Source organism: Haemaphysalis longicornis, unplaced genomic scaffold (assembly GCF_048455015.1).
Source record: "Haemaphysalis longicornis isolate Haplotype H1 unplaced genomic scaffold, Haemaphysalis longicornis Haplotype H1 scaffold_3, whole genome shotgun sequence".
Lineage (NCBI taxonomy): Eukaryota > Metazoa > Arthropoda > Arachnida > Ixodida > Ixodidae > Haemaphysalis > Haemaphysalis longicornis.
The window spans coordinates 13,039,791-13,064,790 of record NW_027526335.1 but is presented as its reverse complement, the minus strand read 5'-3'; the positions used below and the strand labels follow the sequence as shown (position 1 = coordinate 13,064,790).

Sequence of the window (25,000 nt, the reverse complement as noted above, 5' to 3'; positions counted from 1 at the left end):
TTGCCATAGTCCACGTGCGTTCCAAGCAGAACGTGGAACCTATATAATGAAACCTTCCGTAACTGTTGCTGCTTGATTTCTTAAAATGCCGCCAGAAGTTTTAGTGGCGCGGGCGACAGCAGGTGACAGTGCGATTTCGCAAAAATCTAATTTCGCAAATGAGATTTTATTTGAGATCTCATTTGAGATCTCATTTCGCAAAAATCAAGCATCTATAAAGTTTTTGATACAGAAGCACTGTAAATATCCCTTGTTTATGAATTTTCTCTCTTATATATGCGTAATGCCTTGCTCTTGTTCAACAATGTTGACAAGTGTCAACATATATAAACTGGACTTGGACGTTGAGACTTGGCTGTGAGTATATAAGACTATTGCGCAGTCTTCGTTTTACTTTGGCCGGGTGGCTGAATCGGGTCACGGACAGACAGACAGAGAGAGAGAGAGACAGACAGACAGACCAAAATTTCTGGATTTAAGTAGCCCAAGAAAGACTATCGTCTTTAAAAAACACCGGTACACTTGTTCACGCATCGCTCTGGGGTGCCTCGTAACGCGTACTAAAAAATACTGGGACGCTCGTTTACGCCTCGCACTAGGGAGCTTCGTGCTTTAAAGACAAGGGACTTTTACAGCAAAGTTGTATACCTATACCTCCCCACGGTTTCATTTCCATTGGCAAAAACTCCAACGCGCCAAGAATACACTTATACACTGCTTCTTTCGACTCTCCCCAGGTTTCACGTTACTGGAGACGACCCTGGATTGTTTCTTTGTTACTGAGCCATCACGGCGGTCACGCATATTGAAGAGTTGAGGCCGAAATCTGGATAGTCGTTACAAAATGTGAAAACAGCAATATTGGCATCAGTTTGATCAACGGTGAGTGAAAGAGTCTTCTCTGTGTACTACACACAAAACACAAGTTAGCCTGAATGGGAGTTTCTTGGCTGGAATACGTCTTTTAAACTCCTCACGACAGGCGGCCTGCTCCCACGTGTGGTAGTATGATGGTGGAAAAACTGCCAGTTTACACCGGGGGCCACAAGCCGTCGTAAATAAGCGCATTTACCACGGTTGTACCTCTTCACAAAACGCAGTATCTGGCTGTGATTACTGCGTTTGTCCTAATGGGAGTATTAAAAACTCCCACGCCACCTCCATTTCCTTCTCCTCCTCCTTCACCCCTTCCTCCTCTACGCGTCCTTACAAAATGGCTGCCAGTTGGTGTCGTGTGTCGTGTGAGCTCCTGCGTCCCCGAAAATTTATTGCCAGTGTGAACTTGTGGCCGGACGAACGGATGTGAAGTGCTTCCCAACAACCGAAGCTCGTTTCGAACATTGTGGAACCAGCCTGGACTGACGTGCGACGGACTGCAACGTCGCCTCCGTGTCACCGACCTTCGAGCCGACGGAATACGCCAGCGAGCCGACGCGAGGCCTAAATGCAGTGATCGCTGAGAGTGGCTCGTTAAAAACAACGCGGTTGTGCCTCTGCGAGGTGGTTGAAGGTAAGATTTTCACGTTTTTTATTGTACGCAAGATTTTGGGAGACTTGTGCCCCTTCTAGCGTCAAATAAACTCAACGTGTTTCCCGCGCCACTGCACGGGCGATTCTCCGCCACTGGAGGTGAGCGTTTTGCGTGAAAGACGGCACCATGCCCGGAACGTCATTGGGGAGGCCGGACGGTGTGAAAGCAATGCGTATTTACGCGGGTATCGAGCAGAACACTCACTCATTCACACTCGCAAGCAGAATGAAATCTGTCCGAACTCTGGACGGCTGTTAGGTGTTTTTGTTAGGCTGTGTCTGTGGCTTACTGGCAAGCGAGGGTGAAGTTGGCCGGTCAAACGTCGCAGGGCGGCCGTTTTACTTGAGAAGTAGGTGTGGTGCCAGCCGCGCCTGCTACGAGGAGGGTGACTGCCGCTTGCCGCCGGCGCTAGGCGCGTGTAACTATAACCAGCAAACGCCATTCGAGGGAGCATTCTGTAGAGTCGACAGACGACCGCTTATTTTATTTTTTTTTTTGAAAGGGGGCACGCGCAGGCGTCACACCGACCGAAATTTTTCCTTAACTTTCGGTGAGGGGAGAGAGGGGCAGTGCGGGGGGTAAAACCTGAAGCTCGTTCCCAGGACACTACACGCAAGGAAAAGAGGGAAATGAAGCATTTTGAGAAGTTGGTCGCCCCAATGGTCGTGCACCTTTTTGAACAGCAGAACGCTTCGTTTTGACGAACTAGTGAGCGCAGGTGTCTCGGACAGAAGTGCAATTTTGCGTAGCTTTAAACAAACATTCAGACAAACAGCGTCTTTACAGTGCCGTTTCTTTTTTGTTTTTTTTTTCAGGTCAGATGCCCAATATGCTTATGTATTTGTTACCGCAGATTTAAAGCGTTTTGCTATCCCTCTAATGAATGTGCTGCTGTGGCTTCCAGAAGAACGTGCCAGGGGGTGCAGCAACGTCAGCGTTCGGGAGGCAGGTGCAAGCAAACAGCGCACCGACGACATGCTGACCTCATTGTTTGCAAATGGCTTAAATTTTTTTCGTTGAGGAGTGTTGTAGTAGATAAAGTTCTTACCAAGATACCTTGTGTTCTCGATGTAGGTGTTTTGTTGATTCAGTGTTTTTATTGTCTTATTAACGTGTTCACACGTATATCGTATTCATGTAATTTTTATGCAATAAATTGACTGTGCAGAAAACAAACTTTTCACGTTTCGCCATTCAACGTTTGAAGCGGAAAAAGACTAGAAATTACGTCATCCCCAACGAAAAATAAAAATGCGGCCTGTGCCCTTATTAAGAACTCCCAAATGCAGTAATAAATTCCACTGCAGCGCATATATATGAAGCGCACAAAAACACACACAAAAAAAACCTCGAATGCAAGTCAACACTGCTCCCAATGCGCCCCCTGAAAACTCCCAGTTGGAGGAAACAATACACTCCCAATGGTACCCCTGGAAACTCCCATTGTAGTGGCAGTAAAATGAAACTCCCATATGCTACTGAAAAAACTGCCAAAATAATGGGAGTAAGGCGAAACTCCCATTGGAAGGAGTTTTGAAAACTCCGAATTGGTACTGAGTTATGACACAAGCCATTTACTCCCATTCCGGCTTATTTGTGTTCTGTGTGTACTTGCTCTTCTGAGTAGCGGTACAAATTCTCTTATCCAAATCCAATGCACCATTTCAGGTGTGTGCAACCCTGTCAATGTGTAGCACTTGGCAAGACTGCAGCAGGAACAGTCAGGTACGTGACAGAGTTTAGGAGCTTAGGCCTAACGTTAAGCGCTGAGTACTTAACTTCAACCGCTAGCGGCTTGAAGTGCTGTCCGTACATCACTAAAGCATGAGGTTAGGCCTAACACCGTAGGTTTGGGCTTAACGTTTGCTAACCCTAACATTGAGCCTAACGACATGCCTTGCGTCAGTTAACGAGCACCTTAGGCCTCACTTCGGCGCCGCACCATAATGCAGCGGCGCGACATTCGCCTAAAGACGGGCTCTACCTTAACCACTTCGCCCACAGCGCGTTCTCGAGGCGCAGCCGCGCCATTTGTAGCGCCGATCATTTGTGACAAGGGCAACTCGGCGTCGCAACGCGTAATAAAAAAAAAAAAAAGCCGCGATCTATCTCGCCCTTCGAGATAGAGCAGCCCTGGGCCAGAGGCGAGCAGTGTCAATAATGCACGTCGCGAGCAGCTTACTTCTAATGGGGGGATCTCCGATGGCGACGGCCGGGCTCTCCCACGCCAAAGAGATGGTCCGCGCCGATGTGCCGGCCACTCGGTAAGTCGGCGGAGGTGGAGGGTCTGCAACATTCACAACCGAGCGCAGCGGTCAGCAAAGGTAGTAACGAGGATCGCTGCGTCGCTGCTGCCAGCACAAAATCGATACCGGGGCCATCACTTCCTAAATAATGGTAACCCTTATATCAGTGCCCTGCGGCATCAATTTCATGCCGCATTTACATTTGCCGCATTTACGCTTCCCACGTGTACATCCATTTTCATTGTGCGGCTCCTAGCACGGACATTCTATAAGCCCTAGTTGCACTATTTATGCATGCGAGTTCATCATTTCCACCTTTATCAACGCTGCAATTCCCCTCATAGCAATCACAATTTTTCTGATATGTTTTTATTTCAGTTATTCTTTCCATACAGCAGGCGTAGCAAAGCTAGACGTTTTTGCCTGAATAACATCGCCAGTGTCATTAATGAATTGTTCTCTCTCTAGGCCCATCCCCCCTGGCAGCTAGGTTTGTTTGCCTGAGACACTGGCCATTTAGATGGACACGGCGCAATTGAAGTGGTCGACAACCAACTCTCCCGTTTCGTCGTACTGCTGATGGCGCATTGAACAAGCTGTGTGGTATTTTCAGCATTAAAGGCGCTTATCAAGCGAGCCCTTCCGAAACATTCGTCCGGAAGGAACGAAGGAAGGAAAGTAGGAAAAGAGCTAAACGAAAGGCAGGAAGGTTAACCAGGCTATGTACTAGTGTGCTATCCTACGTGGCAAGGGGAACAATAGGAAAAAGAAGAAAACAGACAAAGAAGGACAACAGCGCGGACAGACCGTAAAGAGGTGTGCCCGGCGTTAGGACACTATAAACAAAAGAGTTAGGTATGTTCATAGAGTGTACAGACTTTTGCGCTTCCGTCTTCTTTGCAAGTCCGTCGATTTTAAAAACGCACAGGAGCCTCTACAAGATACTGAAATGATCCTATTGAGACCGCCCCCGTCGCTCATCTATCAGCGGGCTTCTATCGGCAACTTATTTACTGACATATTTTGTGTTTACTGATTGCCTGCGAAGCAACTTTTTTCTGATTTAAGTTTTATCCCCCCCACCCCCTGAAGGTATGACTGAACCGAATAGATTCGCCGGTCAATTAATTAATATGAATTTGATTGATTGATTGATTGATTGATTGATTGATTGATTAATTAATTAATTGATTGATTGATTGATTGATTGATTGATTGATTGATTGATTGATTGATTGATTGATTGATTGATTGATTGATTGATTGATTGATTGATTGATTGATTGATTGATTGATTGATTGATTGATTGATAATGTCCCTTTTATATCGTGGTGATGGCATATGTCATCGCACCAAAGAAGTTAATTTTTCCGAAAGTCCTAATGGCATACTCAAATTTAAGTTAGGGTGTTAGCGCGGTAGCTGTTGTAAGGTCCACTTATGAGTTTAGCGGCCAGGTGCCCCGGCTGCGTGTGAGAACGCGCCGCTCTGTCTGGCGACGTAGCGCTGCCGACACTGCGCTGCAAACACCGCTAATTCGTCGCGGCGTGCGGGGGAGACGGATTGTCTGGCCCTCCGCATTCCTCAAGGATAATCCCCCATTGAGAAGGCAGACTGCGGCGCCGGATTCCAGGAACGCCTGCCGGACCCGCTGGGATTACCGGCGTGTCTCTATTGTCGCGCCCTGGTCAGCATGACGCACAGTCGCGTCTTTCGCGCTCATCCCTCGGGGTCGTAGGCGTTTTCTGGCCCGTGGGCGGTCCGTTGACCTGAGATAGCGGCGCCTCATTGAATATTCCGTGGCGTGCTGAGTGACAGCTGTCGACGTGAATTCGGGCACTCCCATACGCGTGTACGAACGCTACAGGGGCGTTCCCGAGAGAGGGTGATCTCGAGGTTTTAAAAGGCCGAACTTGGCCGTTGGCAAAGGTTCTCGTCTGAGCGCTGAGCTGGCAGTTCCCGGCGAGACAAGGAGTCTCGACCGTTAACGCTAGGTTGGGATTTAGGAGCCCCCTAGTCGAGGTTAAGATCGCGTCGGAGGTTCAGGGTGTAGCGCCGCACCGGGCAACTAGACGGATCTTGCGGCGAGACAGTCTCGGCCGTCGTTTCTCGAGCGGTTTGTGTACGCTCCGAGAATAGGAAGAGTCAGACGAAGTTGAGGAGCTCGAGTGATTTGTGCGCACTCGGAGCTAGCGTCTAGCTGAAGTTTGCAGTTTTTCTTTTTATTTCTCATGTACCCAGTTTTCGTACTGTAAATAGCTGTACATAAACGTCCGTTTCACTTAATCAACTTCAACGCCTCGAGTTCGTCAATTCGACCGCCATCTCCAAGAACTTCAATACCATCACCCAGCCAGCCTCCTGCCAAATCAACCGGAGCCCGGGCGATTGGGTTCCTGATCGACACCGGACTTCGGGGGAACGAATCTTCACTGCTGTCTTACATTAAATTCCTTTGTTTTTTTTCCCTCCGCCAGCATTCGAGTATTTTTAGTCACCTTCCCTTCCCCCCTCTGGAGCAGTGGGAGTGCGAGCTGACCAGCTGCCTGCTAGAGACGCAGGTTAACCTCGTGTCTCGGGCAAGAGCAGCTGCCACGACTCGCGGCTATCCGGACTAGGAAGGCCACCCCCAACAGCACTTTCCGCTCCAATAAATGTTTCTCTCCTCCTCCTCCTCTACAGCCTCGCAGTTTACTTTCCCTGCATTACCTTCAAACCCTAGGGCTTCGCAAAGCCCAAGTAATTCCACACAGGGCAGCGCACTCCAGCGGCCCATTCTCCACCGTCTTCCGTGCCCCTTCTGCTCACCGGCCACAAGCGTCCGCACGGTGTGCATCCGGGAAGGTGGCCCGGGCCCCTTGGCGTTGTAGGCCTGCACGAGCACCTCGTACAGCGTGTCCCTGTCCAGGTCGGTGAGGACGCCCTCCTGCTCGTGCAGCGTCTGGTAGCGCAGCGGCTCCGGCGACCCCTCTCGCCGGTAGGCAACGTAGTAGCCGTCCACGCGACTACCGCTCACGCCCGCGCTCGAAGGGGCGCCCTTTTGCGGAGAAATGGTGATTGTGAATTATCGCACTTGTCTACCATGAAGATGTAATTTCTATGGCATCATTGATTGATTGATTGATTGATTGATTGATTGATTGATTGATTGATTGATTGATTGATTGATTGATTGATTGATTGATTGATTGATTGATTGATTGATTGATTGATTGATTGATTGATTGCAGGGTTTAACGCGCCGACGCAACGCAGGCGATGAGGCGCGCCGTAGTGGAGGGCTCCGGGTTAATTTTGACAACCTGGGGATCTTTAACGTGCACCGAAATCTCGAACACACGGGCGTTTTTGCTTTTCGCCTCCATCAGAAAAGCGGCCGCCGCGGCCGGGAATCGAACCCGCAACCTCGTGCTCGGCAGCGCAACACAATGGCATCATTTTATGGCATCCAGATATACTGCAGAATCCCCGTGATTTGCTGACACCATCATTCAGCTTCTACGGTCTATCATGCTCTCCCCCCCCCCCCCCTTCCCCCCCCCAAACACACATCCACCCAGGTGCCGTGTTCGATATTAGAGCATCAACTCGAAGGTCCATTATCGAAAGTACACAGACAATTATCTCTGAACCTTACAAACCCTAGTATGTAAAGTATTTTTTTATATCTATAAAAATAGGTTGCACGGCATAACGTACCAAGGCTGGTGAATGCAAACGAAACTATTCAACACCGTAACCACGGAACAGTGATAAAATATTTGCAATAATTGCAATAATTAATATGCAGCAGCATGCAAATATGAACATGCTACGCAGGGTCCGGCTCTATCTGGCGACGAGCGCAGAATTGAAATGTTTAAAATACCCATAAAGGGAAAGAAGTGGAAGGAAAAGACAGGGCAGCCGCTTATATTGCATTGCCCTTCAATGTCTCTCGTTCTGGCTTGTTTGTTTGTTTGCGGTAAGTCGCTACCAACTCACCCAATTATCAGTTATTCAAAAAGCCCCCGTTGCTTGCAATGCCCTAAAAAAAGGTGGTGCACTTACCTCAAACTTTATCGCTATACTTCTCGAATCCATTGGTGTGAGGTGAAGATTAGTAGGCGCATTGCTAGGAGCTGCGCAGCCAAAAAAGAAAGAAAAAACAAGAGAAGTCTGCTACTCTGCTTCTTCAGTGTAGCTAATGGTATTCAGAGGATTTATTGTAAGGCAGCCAAAAGTCGCGTTGTTTAATACATAATGCAGATTTAAAAGATTAAAATAATAATATTTAATATTTGAGGATTATTTTATGTTTTATTAATACAGAGAATAAAAGTAAATTAACTTGCACTTGAACATTACTTAAACATAAATAGATGCTCTAAGCTGGTCCTGGCAAGATTTAAAAAGGGCTTAACAAAACAAAACATCATCTCTAACTTAAAAACACAGGCTGGCCCAGACCGTATTTCGGTCAGCGCTTGCATTTCAGCTCTCCTATATGGCGTGTATTGCAAAGTTACCTTAATTCGATTTTGTTTTTATTTTATTTATGCATCATGGGAGCATTATTTGGATCACTGGGCAGCAGAATGATTATTAATCCGCGTGATAGACAGTGGCTTTGCAAGGATGCATCATCTGTGCCTATCTGGGAATCCATGGTTTCTGTTAGGATATGGAAATGCGTCGCCACCACTTGTCCTTGAGTCGTGAAAGCATATATGTGGGTGGGTACGTTTACGTCACAGTCAAATCGAAATTATTTAATCGGTTGTGAGCTTCCGACGGCAGCCATTATCACCACTGGCCGATTCACCTTAGTATATTTGAAGTTACTTTTTTTTTAATTGAACCAAATCCACCCAAGCAGAAGTGGAGAACAAAGCGAAACTTTACTACAGGACCTAACTGCAACGCTGGCAAAGCCATTACGTGATATGTTTTACATGTCAGCTAGGGGAAGTTACAGGAGTCGAGGAATTAAAATTTAAGGTAATAATATAATTACGGTTTATTTTTATTTATTTATTTATTTATTTATTTATTTATTTATTTATTTATTTATTTATTTATTTATTTATTTATTTATTTCTAATATCATGATTAATTTACTATAGTACTGAGCTGTCAGGCAGGATCTCATATGGAGGCTGCCTTGTTGGTTATAGGCCGACAAAGCACAAGCGCAGCCCCATTGGGAAAATGGATCTAGCTCAATTTGATCCGTGTCTCAACAGGTTCTACCTCATTTTCGATGCGAAATACGATCTGCGTATATGTTCGCCGGTCGTTGTCAGACCTATTTCTCTGCAAATTCTTTTCTAGAAGAAAGTTGCCGAGTTTTTCTTGTGAGTACACTTTTATCTCACTTTTTTCCACTTTCTTGATTGGACTCATTTCGAAAAAAAAAAAACTCCTCATATGTCGTTATGTCGCTATTCAGCCTCAAGATAGGTGACCTCAACGTGCCGAGCACCGTCAAACTGAGGTGTTCTGATGCAGGTACCGCCACAGCAAGAGTGCGGGCCACCGTACTTTTTCGTCACGTTTTATTTCTCCCGTGCCTTCGTTCTTTCGCGCACCGAAGCGGTTCCGTGCCGAGCCTACCCCTACCGCCCCCCCCCCCTCGCCCCAACCTTCACCCCCGCGCCGGTGCGGCTCCGGAGACTTTGCCCATCAGGGCATCAGGGCAAACAAATCAGGCAGGTTCTGGCCGCGTATGCATGTACATCATAACAAACGATTCGATGAAACTAACTATAGCCCCCTTTATTGTTTAGATTGACGAACAACGCGTTCAGCCAGCACCGCCGCTGTCGACAGCTGCTACATGACCGCCGACACAGTCCGCTATTCAGGGTGGATTCGTGATAACATAATCCCACTTCCGCTCCGCTCCTACGTGAAAAACAGCACATAATGATTGTGCAATAATGAGAAGACGGATGAGGGTGCCCTATCGTGCCCACGTACGCACGAATGAACAAATTTTGCTTGAGGGAGGCATGCATTACGGTGCATAAAATAAAACACAAAGGGAAAACGTGAAATGGTTTGGGTCTTAAACTTCTATCAACGTAAGTATAACTCACGTTCGTCGTCGGTGTGTACCTCTAGCGGCGACGTGTAGCGGCCGGCGCCCAGTCTGTTCTCTGCCCGGATGAAGAAAAGGTACGAAGCGGAAGGCTCCAGGCCTCGCACAGTCACCTTGGTCTCCGTACCCGCCACGGACACGCTGTCCTCCCAAGTGCCTTCAGGGAAGAGGGGAAAGGCGATGATGATGATGATGATGATAGTGGTGGATCAGAGTGGCGTGGTTTTTGCGTCGCGGTGCAAGCGTCACGTGACGGGCGCGCCGACGCCAGGGGAATGAGAAATTACAATAAGGCTGGTTGCGAGCACGCCTTGAGGATCGGAGACCATTACCGGCATGTGGCGGCCGAAACTACAGCCTTGGAGCATGAAACGCAGACGCCGTGCTGAGGACATGCACGAAAGAGCGACTGCAATGCGCATGTCTCCTGTTCCTTGCTTACGGAGCTCTTGCGTTCCAGAAAAAGGTGCACCAACTCGCTAACAACATCTCCTTAACTCAAAATAGTAAATCTTAATTCTTTCTCTCTCTCTCTCTCAAAGAGCTGATTGAGGAGAAGGAGAAGACATCATTTGACAGTGAGATCGGGCTGGTAAGTGGGTGGGGTCCTCAGTCAGGACTGCGTTGGCGCGGCCCGTCGTCTTCGTCCTTTCAGCGAGCCTAAGTCCGAGCTGGCAAGTTCACTCTCCTACTGCTCGTACGTAGGATTGGGAATTGATGCAAGGTCTGGGTTTGAAGGGGATGCCCAAACCGTATGGACGAGCATTGCTGGGCTGCCGCAGTGCCTGCACAAGGGGTAGCATAATGTGGAAATGTGTTTGTTTGAAGTTGTCGGAGGGAGACTTGTTGTTCTTTTATCAATTTTTTCTGCCGTTGGCGGGAAGGTGCGTCGTGTGGCCATGTAGTGTTGGGTGATGTCATCTTACGTAATAAGTGAGTGTCTGGTCCTCTCGTCATCCTCGTGCGGCGCCGGGGAGCAAGATTTCGGGCGTGAGCTGATTGAAAGTACAGTTTCGCTTCCTTCGTCGAAGTTATACCTGAGCGGCGACAGGAGTTCGGGTCGAGGCGGCGGGTAATGGCGGGATGGATTAAGGCGGGGGCAGAATGCAAGCATGTTTCCAACACCAGTCATTTGGATATTGCCTCTCAAGATATCAAACCAACTCAATAAGGCAAGGGAGAGCCCCAAATTACCTTCTTTGTTAGTCCAGCGGAGCAGGTATTGCGTAATCGGCAGGTTTCCACTGAAAGGCTCCGACCAGGTGAGCCGGACGTATCTGTTCGACGCCTCGCTGACTTGAAGATTGTCAGGTGCACCGGGGACATCTTTTAGGGAAACAAAACACGAGAAAAACCACGGCAGGAATAAAAACACATTTCCCACTTTGTGGTTCTCTTTGTCGACCATTGTTCGTTCAGAAAAGGAACTTGGCGGTGACCTACGGTGCAGCGCTGTCCCTGTGAGCCGCTTGCTAACGGGAAATAGCCACGACGCTCGCTACCAGTGCACGCACACTCTATCCGATCCAAGGGGGCAGTCATTCCATAACAATGGGATTAGTTTCAAATCAAAAATAACGTACAAAACGTTTACACTGTTACGACGTGACAAACGTTTTAAGATGCAAATGGTGTTAAATTCTCATACTTTCTTTCAAAAGGATATCAATTACTTCCATTGCTCCAGCCGGAAAAAAAACCGGACGAAAGAAGCTACATTGCTTCTGTAACGTCACATCAGCCAAGGGAAGAATGCCTGGACTTTAAAGAACGCGGCAAAGAAAGAAAAACCTATTATCAAGTTTCTAAGCTGTCTGACGGGCGTAGAGCACTACTATTTTGCTTCCATGTTTGATTGCCACCTAACATATGACGGGATGGCCTTATTGATTGATTTGATTGATTCTGGGTTTTAACGCGCTGACGCTACACAGGTGATGAGGCGCGCCGTAGTGGAGGGCTCGGGATTAATTTTGACCACCTGAGGATCTTTAGCGTGCGCCTAAATCTCGAACCCACGGACGCTTTTGCTTTCGCTTCCATTAGAAAAGTGGCCGCCGCGGCCGGGAATCTAACCCGCGTCCTCCTGATCAGCAGCACAATGCCATAGCCCACTGAGCCGCCGTGGCGGGTCGCGCTTATTGATCACATTCTAGAAGCGAATTAGGTGTTACAAACGCGTAACTGCTTCAAGTCCATTTGAACAAGCGAACCTAAGATGATAAAGACTTCAAATTGCAATCGCACATTCCGTTCGTGTACTGAAAAATACGGGTTGTAAACTACTAAAAGCAATCATCTGTTCCTATCAAAATAATGACTGACATTGATTAATATGTGGCTTTTCAACACTTGCAACCTTTTTTTTCACACTCCTATAAATGATTGACATCTCGCTGTCAATAGCATAATGCTTCCTGGTACGCCTTCAATCGTCCAGGTGTGTTTAAGTAGTCCCAAGACGGTGGGGCTATGTCCAGCTTACTTGCCTCCCAACCTGGAGATTGCGGACCAAGAGGGTCAGGTAGTGTTCCGTACCTTGGACAACTAAGTGCACATTGCTGGTGTCCTCCCCAAAGTCGTTAGAAGCGTGGCAGGTGAACAAGGCGTTGTCCGACTTCTGGATGTCCACGATTGTCAGCGTCGACCTTGCCCTCTTCACATCGGCATGCTCAGCGTGTGCGTACCTGAACGGAGAGCCAGATAAAAAACAGAGAGAACGCTGGGTACGTAGCCAGATGCATGGCACATTGTGTCGTTTTCCCCGCATCTGTCAGACGCTGTTGTCCAGCGATGAAAATCCCCCCCCCCCCCCCCCCTTGACACATCGGTACGTTCATCCTCAAACTGTTTTGTTCCGGTGTTCGCGAAAAAAGGCAAATAGTGCAAAACATTCTATTTTGTGCAAACGCCCGTTACCCAAAATATTCATCATCATCATTATTACCACCGCCATCACCATCATCATCAGCCTGTTAGACAGGTTTTCGTAGACTGCAGGGCGTAGACAGGCCTTTGGCCTCTATGGGACAAGGCAAAGGCCTCTCCCATTAATCTCCAATTACCCGGGTCCTGTGCTAACTGCAACCAGTTTATCCCTGCAAACTTCTTGATCTCATCTGCCCATCTAACTTTCTGCCGCTCACTGCAACGCTTGCCTTCTCTAAGGAGCCACTCTGTTACCCTTAATGATTAACGGTTACCTTTACATCGCATTACATGCCCTGAACACGCCAATTTCTTCTTAATTTCTATTAATATGTCGTTAACACGCGTTTTTCTATGACCCACTCAGCTCTCTCCTTGTCCCTTAACGTTGCACGTATCATCTCTCGTTCCATTGCCCGCTGAGTGTTTTGTGAGCCTCCTGCCCCGTACGTGAGTACCAGCAAGAATCAGCTGTTACACACCTTGCTCTGCAGGGACAACGGTACGCTGGTATTCATTATCTGAGAATGCCTGCCGAATGCACTCCACCCCATTCTTATCCTTCTAATTATCTCTGCCTCCAGGTTGTGATCCGGGGTCACTACTTGGCCTAAGTATGTATATTCGTTTAGCGCTTTCACTGCCTCCCCACCTTACTCAAACCACTGTGTTTTCCGTGGCTACTGAGCGTTATTTTAGTTTTCTGCATATTAATTTTCAGGACCACAATTACTCTACTTGTCAGTCCGATAATGATGCTTTGCGTCGTCCCCCGAGTCACATAGCAAGGCAACGTCGTCAGCAAATCTCACGTTACTGGGGTTACTTCATTAACCCTTACGCGCACCTGTTCCCAGTTCAATGTACAGAATACGTCGTGTAAACATGCAGTGAATAACATTAGAGTGATTGTGCCTCCTTGTTTGAGGCTCTTCTTATAGGTATTTTACTGCTCCCCTTATGGAGAACGATGGTAGCTGTGGACCCATTCTAGATATCCTCTAGTGTTCTTACATAATGCATCTACCCCCGGTTCCGTAATGCCTAAATGACTGCTGAGGTTTTGGCCGAGTCAAATGTTTTTTAATAATCTATGACGGCTATATGTAGGAGTTCTGTATACTCCGCGCATTTCTCGATCACCCGATTGATCGTGTGAATATGGTCTATTGTTAAATAGCCGTTATTCCTCCCTGCTTATTAATCAAGTTGACTGAAATCTAAGGCTCCACAGTATTCAGGATGCCCAATTTCTCACTTGCTTTGGAAATTAGATAGAACGAAGTGGCAAAACGTACGACAGTGGATCTCTCAGATCAACTGCAGAAACAGGAGCCGATTTGTAACCGTACCTGCCAGTAATACTGAATAAAATCACTCACGCTTTGTCAAAATCGCGAATTATGTAACCTGACGGTTGATACGGCTGACCTGGGAATATGTGTTTTTGTGTAGAAGAAACATAACACACAGTAAAGCCGAGGAAGTATTGAGATAAGTCTGTATACGTGCTAAAGCTGTAACTCAGATCAAGGCTAATTGTTCCATGTAATGCTGCAGTCCAGGTATGTTTATTGCACACGAGCACAAAACTTGGCAGGCCACCCTTTGTTACTGTGAAGAAAACACTGCAGGGTTCTGAAAGCCTACGCTTTATGCTCGTACACCTGCTAGCACTGCAAGAAAAAAAGTGAATGCGTATCTTCTCCTTTCGTTGCAAGGGGTGACAAAAGACGACAGTCGACTGGCGCCCCTCCCAATTAAATGTCTCCCTTCTCTTTCCTATTCACCTCTCATGCTGTTCCTCCCGTCCCGTTCCTCCCAAGGTAACACGCTAGAGGTTTGCTCAAGTCAATTAAAATTTACCGCGTTCCGCTGCTCCAGGTCGGGTGCCTCGATGCCAGCACTGCCGTACGGCTGAAACGCGCGTGTATCGAGGCACCCTACTTCAATTTTAATAGAACCCGTTGCCCTACTCCACGAGCGTTTCAAGCGGAACACCGAACCTATCTAGTGGGACATTTCGTTGCTGTTGCCGTTTGATTTCTTCAATACCGCCAGGAGCTATACTAGCGCGGGCAACAGCAGGTGACGGAGTGACTTGTAGGTGTGGAGTACCTGAGGACTGCACAATGACCGCCCGCGTCCATGCGCATAGCATTTAGAATCGCAAAAAATCAAACAGGCACCGGCAGGATTCGAGCCTGTGTCTAGTAGACCAGACAGAGCAAGTGTCAGTCGTCTGACGCGTTGGGCTACGAACCTTAGTTATTACCCGAGAGTCAAACGGCTTACTCCCTCGCATGTAATGGTCCGCAATACCTTAGGGCCTCTCAATGTCGGTCCGCGTCCATCCGTGCGCACACCACCATCAAGCGAAGATCAAGCGAAATTCGATTTAAGCCGTGAGTTGCAGTTTCATTTAGGGAATAATCAAGGTGCAACTCACGGCTCAAATCGAATGACGGTCGGGGCGCAAATCGGATGATGTCACTCGGGGCGCAACTTGAATGTCATTTCGCGTCCCCGTACTCCTCACCCTCGCCATCATCCACGGAGTGGAGAAGCTGCCATTTTTTTTTTCTGCAGTTGATGTAGTATTTCATTTACTATCGCAAAAACCAAGCATTCGTGATTGTTTAAATAAAGGAACACTGCAAATATCACTTCTGTGTAGGTTTTCCGTCTTATATTTGCAAAATATCTAGTTTTTGTTCAACAATGTTGACATGAACATTGCCCCCCGACTTAAACGCTTAGATTTGGCTGTGGGTATATAAAACTATTGCACAGCTTCTGGCTCACTTTGGCCGGGTGACTGAATCGAGTCACAGACAGACAGACAGACAGACAGACAGACAGACAGACAGACAGACAGACAGACAGACAGACAGACGGACGGACGGACGGACGGACGGACGGTAGGACCTGAACGGAACGGAACGGAACGGCACGGACAGACAGACAGACAGACAGACAGACAGGCAGACAGACAGACAGACAGACAGACAGACAGACAGACAGACAGACAGACAGACAGACAGACAGACTAAAATTACTGCGTTCAAGTCGCCCGAGAAAGACTGTCGTCTTTAGAATGCAGACATTTAAGTTAAAAAGTTAGAGGACAAAGTCGAAGCTTTGTACACTTATGACTACGTCTCTCCTGGTCGTTGCATTTGGATTAGAAAAGTGACTTGGTTGTTCGTTGCCCGAAAAAGAAGGGAAAACCGTATAGATAGGTTCGGCGAATATTTCATGGAAAACAGTGAACAAGGAAAACAATGTGTGACTCGGGTACCTGTGGTCGCCGAGTGCAGCGATGGGCACGCCGTCCTTGAGCCAGAAGAAGCGCATGGGCGTGTCGCCCTCCGGCTCACACTCCAGCTGAACAGTGCTGCCCCGCTTGGCCGACGTCGTGGACTCCTTGCTCATGAGCCGTGGACTGCCTGGACGCGGAAGAAGGAAAGCCAGAGCGTCTTACGTTGCCGCTGTCTTCAACGCTGAGGTAGTAGCACTCCGTGTCGCTTTTCATTGTGGGACTTATATGTACCAAAAATTTGTCACAAACAATGAGGTCACACTAATTATGCGAAGGTGCCAACCAGCGTCATTGTCAATTGGTGGTTCTAATGCCAACTATCCTATCTACTATTCATACGATTGGGAAGCTCACTCACTGATATCAAGTCAACCCTACCTTGAAGCTCGCATAACAACTGAGACTTTTGACTGAAAACTGGAATAAAATTTTAATTTAAAGACTTTTAAGACAATGTTCCGTATCGCCCTTATTTTGCCGAGATATCAATTCGCAGCTTGGACTGCCCGTAGCACACAGCTGATTTCGCTGACATTTTGCCACAGACCTAGTCAAATACATCACACGAGGGCGGAATCATGGCTGTGCACAGAGGGACACGGGCTGTTTTCCCATTCCGACTTGTAAGCGTCAATAGGCATTCATCTGTAGATTCCATCGCACGAGGTGAATAAAGGCTTGAAAACCTAATAGAGTCATTGGTGGTTTTTTAAAGGTCTTCTGACTTTCAAAGCGGTATAATAATGCTTTTTATTCATGTGATTTCCCCAAGGATCCCACCACGACAGCTATATCCTGGGTATAGCGAGCCATATGGGAGCGGGAGAGGTCCCGTGAGCGCCCAGGCTCAGGCAGACAGCACGCGGGCGCCCTACTCACTCCTGACGGTGAGGCGGACCACCTTGGAGAGCTCCGCACCCACGCCGTTGGAGGCCTCGCAGAGGTACAGGCCCGCGTCCCGCGTCTCCAGGCTGCGCACGTTCAGCGAGCCGTTCACCAGGATATGGACCCTCGAGCTGCTCACCATGGCACGGTAGGGGCCCGCTTCCCAGCCTGCACCACGGCAACGGGACAGCCTCGCCGTGGCAGCACTGCCTACTCCAGTGTGCTATGGATTACTTCCCCGTAGCGGCTTCGGCCCATGATAGAGTACAGCCAATTCTGTGCCACCGATGTCCAGAAAACGTCGGCAAGACTTAAAAACGTGAAATCAGGGCGCTAACCCTGATGCTCATTTATAAGAAGAAAGCGACAAGGACCGCTAGCCCTAATTAATGGTTGGAAAAACAGAGCTCCCGATCCCACACACACATATAGGTACGCCATCAGACGGGGCGTAATCGTGTGCAATGGGGAAGCTGTATCATGACTTATTTAGAAAAATGAATGATAGCAGCTATTTCTATGTTGGAATAAAAAACGATAAGAACCCTGTGTCCGACCTTCGACTGATGCTCTAAAAAGCAAACTTCTGCAGAACCGTATGTCCCCCATGTGCGGCAAGGCATGTGCGGCGATGCTTTTGTCACGAGGCTGGCCACGATTACTGGCCACGAAAGTTAACCTCGAACTTACGTGTAGAATTTCCCAAATGGCCAATTAGCGGAATTTTCCTAGGACACACGTTATTACACTGGTATATGTAATCAAGTTAACATCATTTCCGCTGCTTTTCTGAAGCCTTTGATGCCCTTAACTGTAACCCTGCCTGTACCGAGGTTACTGTGAGAGCACCTTCTCTAATATACCTGCCTGCAGTGCACGCAGGGCCTTCGATAAACGAGTAGCGATTTTTGACCAGTTACCACTCAGCGCCTGACGGGCCATGCCAACATTTTTCGGGGCCCGTATGAGAGTGTCATTTTGTAAGACAAAAGCCGAGAAGAAAACTATTTTAAAAGATGCAGCCACGTCTCCTTTTTTTTTTTTTTTTTTGCTTACAACCTCGTGGGGCGGCTATAAAACCCGCCACTGACGTTTTGTGCTCTTCTTCACTTAAAACAACCCATTATTTTCTCACGGCTTTCGTTATCACGCATTTGCCCTTGATGCCATTTCTCTCTTTTTGTAAACACAGGCGGGGGTGTTCGTGGCTTGAAGCATGATTACAGTGGCTGTTGATAACCAATGCTGAGCGGTAACGTTTGTGTATGAGGGCGGTCGCGACAATGCCAGAAGGAAGCTCTTTCCCTGAAACTCTCAAGCATTAAAGCGAAAGCTTTAGCTGTCTCATAAAACTAGAAAAGTGGCCGTAGTCGTCGTAAACACATCAATGATCCCAAAGTGGTTACCGCTGAATAGAGAAGCTAAATCAGTAGAAATACACTTAACTTCATGTGGGATTCGGACCGGGTAGCCGGAGAATTCAAGTGCGCTAACCACTGAGCTAACCCTGCACCGTGCCATAACAAGAATCAGGCTGATGCATGTCCTGTGACACGTGAACGTGACGGCTCCTGCAGGCGGGGGAGATCTGTGGCTGTGGAGATGTAGTATCAATTGTTTATTGGAGTAAAATTAAAAAGGAAGAAGCGGCCGCGGGAATCGCGGCCAGACTGTCTGTCGGGGTAATCAGCGTCAAAAGACGACAAAACAAAGGCAAATGAACAGGTGCACGATGTAGCAGCATAAAGGAGTCTTAGATAATCTCTTGCATTGTGCGTCAAATCCCACAAGCAGGCCCAAATGCGTGAGATTTTCTTTTTTACTACGGGACATGAAAAGTGGGTGATGGACAAATGACTAGGCGGAAAGGTGGTTAGGCAAACATTAAAGGTTCGCTTCTCAAATAAATTTAAAGAGCGAAAGATTATTTGTCTCTTGTGCCCATGCTATGACAGGGATGCGTCGTCTAAGCAGAAGCCTATAGCCGCAACATTCCGTACCCTCCTCGAATGTAACGCGCGATAGGGCCAGAGTAAGTACGGGATTTCTCTGGTTTATGTATTTTGTTTTTTTGTCTGTCTGTTTGTCTGCCTGAAAGACGAGCCGTGTGTCCGTCGGCAAGACCATCGCTCAAAAAAAAAAAACACACAATATTAACAGCAGGCGCAGCAACTTAAGCGTCACCGGAGGGGCTTCAACTAACGTCTTGTGTGATGAAAACGGGAGCACTGCCGATTGAGGCTAAGCAAGAGGAGATTACTGAAAGGCACTCATGTGAATGACCGTGCTTACATATGCGAAAAGTCATCGTGCCGTAGGCGCTGGCTTCACCAGAGATGTGTTGGATGAGGTAGCGGGTACACTTAGATGTTCACAGTCTGCGGTTGACCCGGACGCGCAATAAATATTGTCGCTCCTATTCTCTCCTGGTGCGTGACTGCGAAGCAGTAACAGCGCACGCGTAATACATTTGTGTCGCTTTTGTGGCTCGAAATTCAGTCAGAATTTACAGCTTAAATGCGTGACGAGTGGGTTATATTAGGAGCCATTTCTGTTATGCACAATCTTTGTAAACATTTCCTAGTACAAGCCGAGAGTGCTCAGGCCACAAAACAATTCAATGTATAAGCTTACGTCTGGAGCGAGGCTTAAACTTTTTATGCCTGAGAGCTAGAGAAAAGGGCCCATCTCCCCGCGAGGGGGACTCGAGTAAATGCGTCGCATAGGGGGTGGGTGTATTGCGTTAACGTTTAGTGTTTGGGGAGTTGGTGGTAGTGAATGCGTTCTATCAGCAGCTTCTTGACGTAGTTTGAATGAGTCAAGGATGTAAGGCGCGTTCGTAGCCTTCCATTCTGTGTCGGCTTTGTGGCGCAGTGGGTAGAGAACCATGTACCTTGCGTTCCGCCCGCAGGGTCGTGGGATCAAAACCAGGCGCCGGTAAGTATTGTTTTTTTATATAGTGTAGGAGGAGGGGTCCGGACCTGTTGTTGAGAGCGAGGAGGGTAGCGTGATGCGGGAGAGGAGGGGTGGGGGAGAGGGCGCACCTGGAACGGCTGTTGTGGACGCCGAGGCACGCCGACAAAGCCGGGTGACATCGTGAGTTAAAGAAATGCTCTGCTTTAAAACACTTTTTTTACTGTCATAAAATATTTTTGTGACATTTAAAGCTGTAGCTTCTTTGAATTCTTTGTGGTCGGGTAGGCTTAGGATTGGCCTAGAAAATTTTGACAAAGGGTGTACGTCCCCAAATGGTTCACTCCAGCCAGCCGCAAACCTTCGCTTGGCCCCGCTCTCTTTGACCTCTTGGGATGCCCCGCAGCGTCTTTTTCTAAGGTGCCCGTTCGGGGCGTGTACTCAGGAGTTTCTGCGTGGATCCAGAGATGATGGCTACGAAACATTTCAGGCATAGGGCGGCACTGACTGCTTCGCCGTAAAATATGCACGCATCGGAGACAATTGTTGTCGTTCGAAAAATGTGTAATGCGATTCGCGCCACGTACTTCGAAGTTCTATCGACTGAAATGCACAGAAATGTAAGTTGACACTAAAACCGAATTCCCGAATGCTTTGCGAAACTCGAAATTGGCAGCTGTGTTACGAACTAGGGATGTTGGCTGGCGGGACCAGAAATGCTATCGTGATTCGATGCAATTTGCAGCCAAGCGGGCAGGTAGGCAGCCAGAGAATTTTAATACGGAAGTGTTTTATTCCGGGATCCACGAAGATTTTCTTTACGTCATATCCGTCACGGAAGTGACGCCAGCACAACGAAGCAAGAGGTCTGTAAAGGGTGCATCCGTGCACACAGGGTCTTCGTGCGGGGAAGCAACCTTCAGTACTAAAGAGTACGTTATATTTCGGATTTTTCGTTTCTGAGTTTTATATTTTAACACGAAAGTGTTTTATGCCGGGACACACGAAGACTTCACTGACGTCATATCCGTTGCGGAAATTACGCCAGTAAGTACACCTTTCCCGAAGCGGCCCGCCAGCAGGACGTCGCTCGCCAAGCACACCCACAAGACAGCCGCCGACGCGCAAATCATGCTCAGCTTCAGATTTTGCTGCGCATTTCACTTTCGTGTTTTAAGTGCGAATGCACTTTATAAGCGACCCCAAACCATCCACCGCCGGCGGCGGCGGCGTCCGCAGTGCTCCTCTATATTTAAAAAAGAAACAGCATCCGGCGCCAGGTTTCGATCCGAGGACTTTGCGGCCGCAGCGCGACGCTCTACCGACCAAGCCACAGACGCGACGCTGATATCAGTGTTAGTGACGCGCCTTATATCTTTAACGCATTCAAACTACGTCGTCAGCGGCGTGCGTTGGCGACTCAGCGGCGTTATAGCGGCTTGATAACTGCGTGGTGTACACGTGATACTACAAACCCGATGGAAGAGATGGAAGAGAAGGCGGCGAGGCGGTGGGCTGCGGGGGCCGAGCGCAAGCGCCGCAAGCGGGCCGACAACCGTGCATTCGCACTTTCACATTCTCCCCCTCGGGGAAATGCGGGGGAATTTTTACCGATTCCCATGACAGAGGAATCAGCGACCGTTTTTTTTTTATTTATTTATTGTTACATTCTTAGAGAGGCATGTTCTAAGCTGAAATATCGGTTAGCGGTTGCGGTGGATCTGGCTTTTCTGCGGCGTTGTGTTAATAAATCTTTCCGCTTATGAAAACAACGTCCCCCTCTAACCCCGAGAAGAGCTCTCCAGAAGGTTTCGTTTATCCGAACCCAGCCTTTCCGCTCCGCCTTTATTTATCCGCTGTTCGTACTTTTCATTAATCTTTTGTCTCTCAGATGCTCGAGCGAATTGGAAAATGATATTCGGTGCCGGCAGAAAACAGAAGGGAACCGTGATTTATATGCGCATATCTTTAAGGGAGAAATCGATGGCCCCAGGGTTACAGCCGCTGTTTTGTGCTGCCCACGCTGTTTCTCGCGCTCCGTCGTTCGCCACTTACCCTCTGCATCTCCCTCTCCTCCCCACTCTCTCTCTCTCTTGACTCCTCTCTCCCTTTTGCCGCTGCTTGCTCTTTCAGATTCGCGCTGCGAGCGCTCTCGTGTCCGGGCCCATTGCGTTCCCCGCCCCTGTGTCGCTTGTCGCTTTTTGTGGGACGAGTTGTTGGTATTCCGGTGTCGTCCTCCGTCGCCTCCTCGTCTCGAGGTTCACACCGTGCCTTCTTACGGGCTCGTCTTTCTTCCCCTTTCCCCCCCTTTGTTTCGGGCCACCGATACTTGGGACGGCGTTCTTCCCTCGTACGACATTCCTTCTCCCTTTTCCCCTTACTCCCAGCCTTTTCATCGCGCTCGCACATATTGTCATGTGCCTTTTGCCTTTCTTTCGAATGCCTTCCCCTCCATCCCTGGCGCTATTTTTCCGCACCACGTTCCTCCCTCCCACGAATGCTAAAGTTCCACTGCAGCCGGTATAGTGCCTTAATTCTTTGTTTGTTTGTTTTTTTCTTCCCTACCCTTCTCGTGTTATTCCAGAAGCGCCGCGCGGAATAACGATTTTTATCTCCCTCGTGCTTCTTTACACTTACGTAAAAGGAAGAAGGAAATTGGCGTGAAGGCTGGCCGCTGAACTTTGCACCAACAGCAAAGGTATTAAAAAGGAAGAAGAAGAAAAGACGGATAAAGTAAAAATCAAAGCTCCGATGAAAGCGGGGCCGAAAAAGGCAAGGAAACGACAAAATGCAGGGACAGAGAGGGGAGGGAGGAAAAACGGAATTGGTCTCACGCGGTTATCTCCTTTCGGGTTCGTGGCTGCACCGTTTGAATTTTAAGGAGCGTGAGCAGGTGGCCAATGTGTTTTGAACAGGAAACTGGAAACGCAGCAAGATACGCAGTTGGAGGCGGCAGCAACCGCGACGAGTCACGTTTGGGCCGTACGAAAAAAGACGCGTGAAACGGTTCTTCGCATTGAAAACGATTTTTAATAATACCTTCGCCTATTGTTTGCGCCGCTAGCACTGCTGAGCGAAATAAGCGAGCAGAAAGTGTTCCTGCGTACAGCAGATTTTAATATTCTTTTTACTTGGTGCTTTTCCGGCACTAAGTGGCGCGGTATACTTTTACAAGGAACGTGAGAATAAAATTCGACAGTTGTGTCAACGCCTTATGCTGACTCGGCAAGCTATGCATTTTATCAATCCTAAACATTTACACGTTTTTAATAAGTTTCCAAGATATAAGAAGCAACAGCATATTGTTGGCGATTTCATCGGGGTTGTCTTCCGTAAAGAGAAGTGTAGAAACTTGGCATAAGCTTCGGTGTACATTATAATAAGAACTGAAATGGAACCGAAGCTGTACGAATTATATAAGAAAAGGAAAATTCTCTAAACCTTAGTGAAATGGCTACTGGTTAACGCTCGCCTTAATTATTTCCGGCAAGAAAATGCTGTCGCAACAAGATGGTTATACTGAAACATAATCTTTCATCGGAATCCCCGCACCCCTAAGAAATTACACCATCTCCCCGAAGGGAACTATGTGGTGATGCAAAGCAGAATTGTTGGCGTCCATTCAGCTCATCGGACGGTGCAGCGTGTCTCAACCGAAGCAGCAACTGAGGAAGCGGCGCGCGGACCGGGTTTATTATATAGAGCAGGTGGACTGGAGAAGAAGAGATCAGAGAGGAGACACGCATGCGCGCTTATCGGGCAGCTGGTGTGTTGCCGTTATGTTGAGTGATCTGGTGTTTAGTAGCGCCAGACGGAATTCCACGTCCAGGTCCACACCGGCGGCAAAGGCACGCAAGTACTGTTGTGTTACGGTGAGTAGGCGGTGGTGCTCGAGGCGCCGAAACTCGTCCATTATGTTCTTGTCGATGTTGTCGTCTCTGTGGTAGAATCGGTAGTCTCCGTCAGCGTTGGTGAGGTAAAGGTTGTTGACGTTGGTGCACCGGCTGAGAGCAACGTACGCGCCCTCGTTTTCGCAGCTTTGTCTTCTCCTTCTTGATCTTCAGCGGTTCCCCTACGGGAGGATGACGACGGTGGTTGAACGCGAAGCTATCTCGTGATGGATTCTTTGGTTGGCCAATCCTTAGGGGCATCCTGCCAAAATCATCATCAGAAGCGCTGCGGACGGGGCGAGAGCAACGTACACGCCCTCGTCTTCGCAGCTTTGTCTTCTCCTTCTTCGTCTTCAGCGGTTCCCCTACGGGAAGATGACGACGGTGGTTGAACGCGAAGCTATCTCGTGATGGATTCTTTGGTTGGCCAGTCCCTAGGGGCATCCTGCCACAATCATCATCAGAGGCGCTGCGGACAGGGCACGGGCGCGGGACATCCCCCCGAGCAAGAGACGCTAACATCCTCCTCTAAAGTTTTCAGTTCGTCGTTTCTATTGACGTTCAGCTTCGCGTGCCTTCGCTGTATCAGTAGCTTCTTGACGTAGTTTGAATGAGTCAAGGACATAAGGCGCGTTCGTAGAACTTGCTCCTGTCTCGGTTTTGTAGAGCAGTGGGAAGAGCACCGCATACCTCCCGTTGCGGCCAGAGAGTCGTGGGATCGACACCGGGCACCGCTATTTCTTTTTTTATAGTGTAGGGGGAGAGGTGCGGACAACGGACGGACGCCGGACATAGCCCCGAGCAAGAGATGCCTTGCATATAATATTACAATCCCCCATCCTACAGAACGCCACATCTCGCACCCAACCTTGTAAATACCCTATTCCACTTCTAGAGAAACCCAGCAAGCCTCTTTCGGATGGCAGAGGTCTGCGACCACACCCTACTACACCCGCATCATCGCTTTCACTATGACGAGCTTTGGGGTAGAGCTCACACCAGCTCCGCCCTCGATGATCCCCGCCTGCTGAAGTTGATGGCTGTTGAGGCAGAGACAGCTGAAAAGTTTTGGGGCTGAATACTTCTCCCAATTGCTTTTAGCAAGGAACATGTTTAGTCTCTCTCTTTCTCTCTCTCTCTCTCTCTCTCTCTCTCTCTCTCTCTCTCTCTCTCTCTCTCTCTCTCTCTCACGATGTAAACCC

The 25,000-nt window shown here is 48.4% G+C and overlaps 1 protein-coding gene across 1 annotated transcript in view; it reads right to left on the bottom strand.

The window, feature by feature from the left end:
• LOC144173991 (cell adhesion molecule Dscam1-like) overlaps window positions 1-25,000 on the bottom strand; it is a 184,800-nt gene that overhangs the window by 9,745 nt on the left and 150,055 nt on the right. Inside the window, exons 12-19 of the mRNA XM_077702387.1 lie at window positions 16,990-17,163; window positions 16,090-16,237; window positions 12,399-12,547; window positions 11,055-11,186; window positions 9,859-10,017; window positions 7,829-7,899; window positions 6,587-6,815; window positions 3,714-3,818 (exon numbers count right to left, since the gene is read on the bottom strand). Coding sequence (XP_077558513.1) covers window positions 3,714-3,818; window positions 6,587-6,815; window positions 7,829-7,899; window positions 9,859-10,017; window positions 11,055-11,186; window positions 12,399-12,547; window positions 16,090-16,237; window positions 16,990-17,163 — 1,167 coding nt within the window. The remainder of the gene's footprint in view (window positions 1-3,713; window positions 3,819-6,586; window positions 6,816-7,828; window positions 7,900-9,858; window positions 10,018-11,054; window positions 11,187-12,398; window positions 12,548-16,089; window positions 16,238-16,989; window positions 17,164-25,000) is intronic.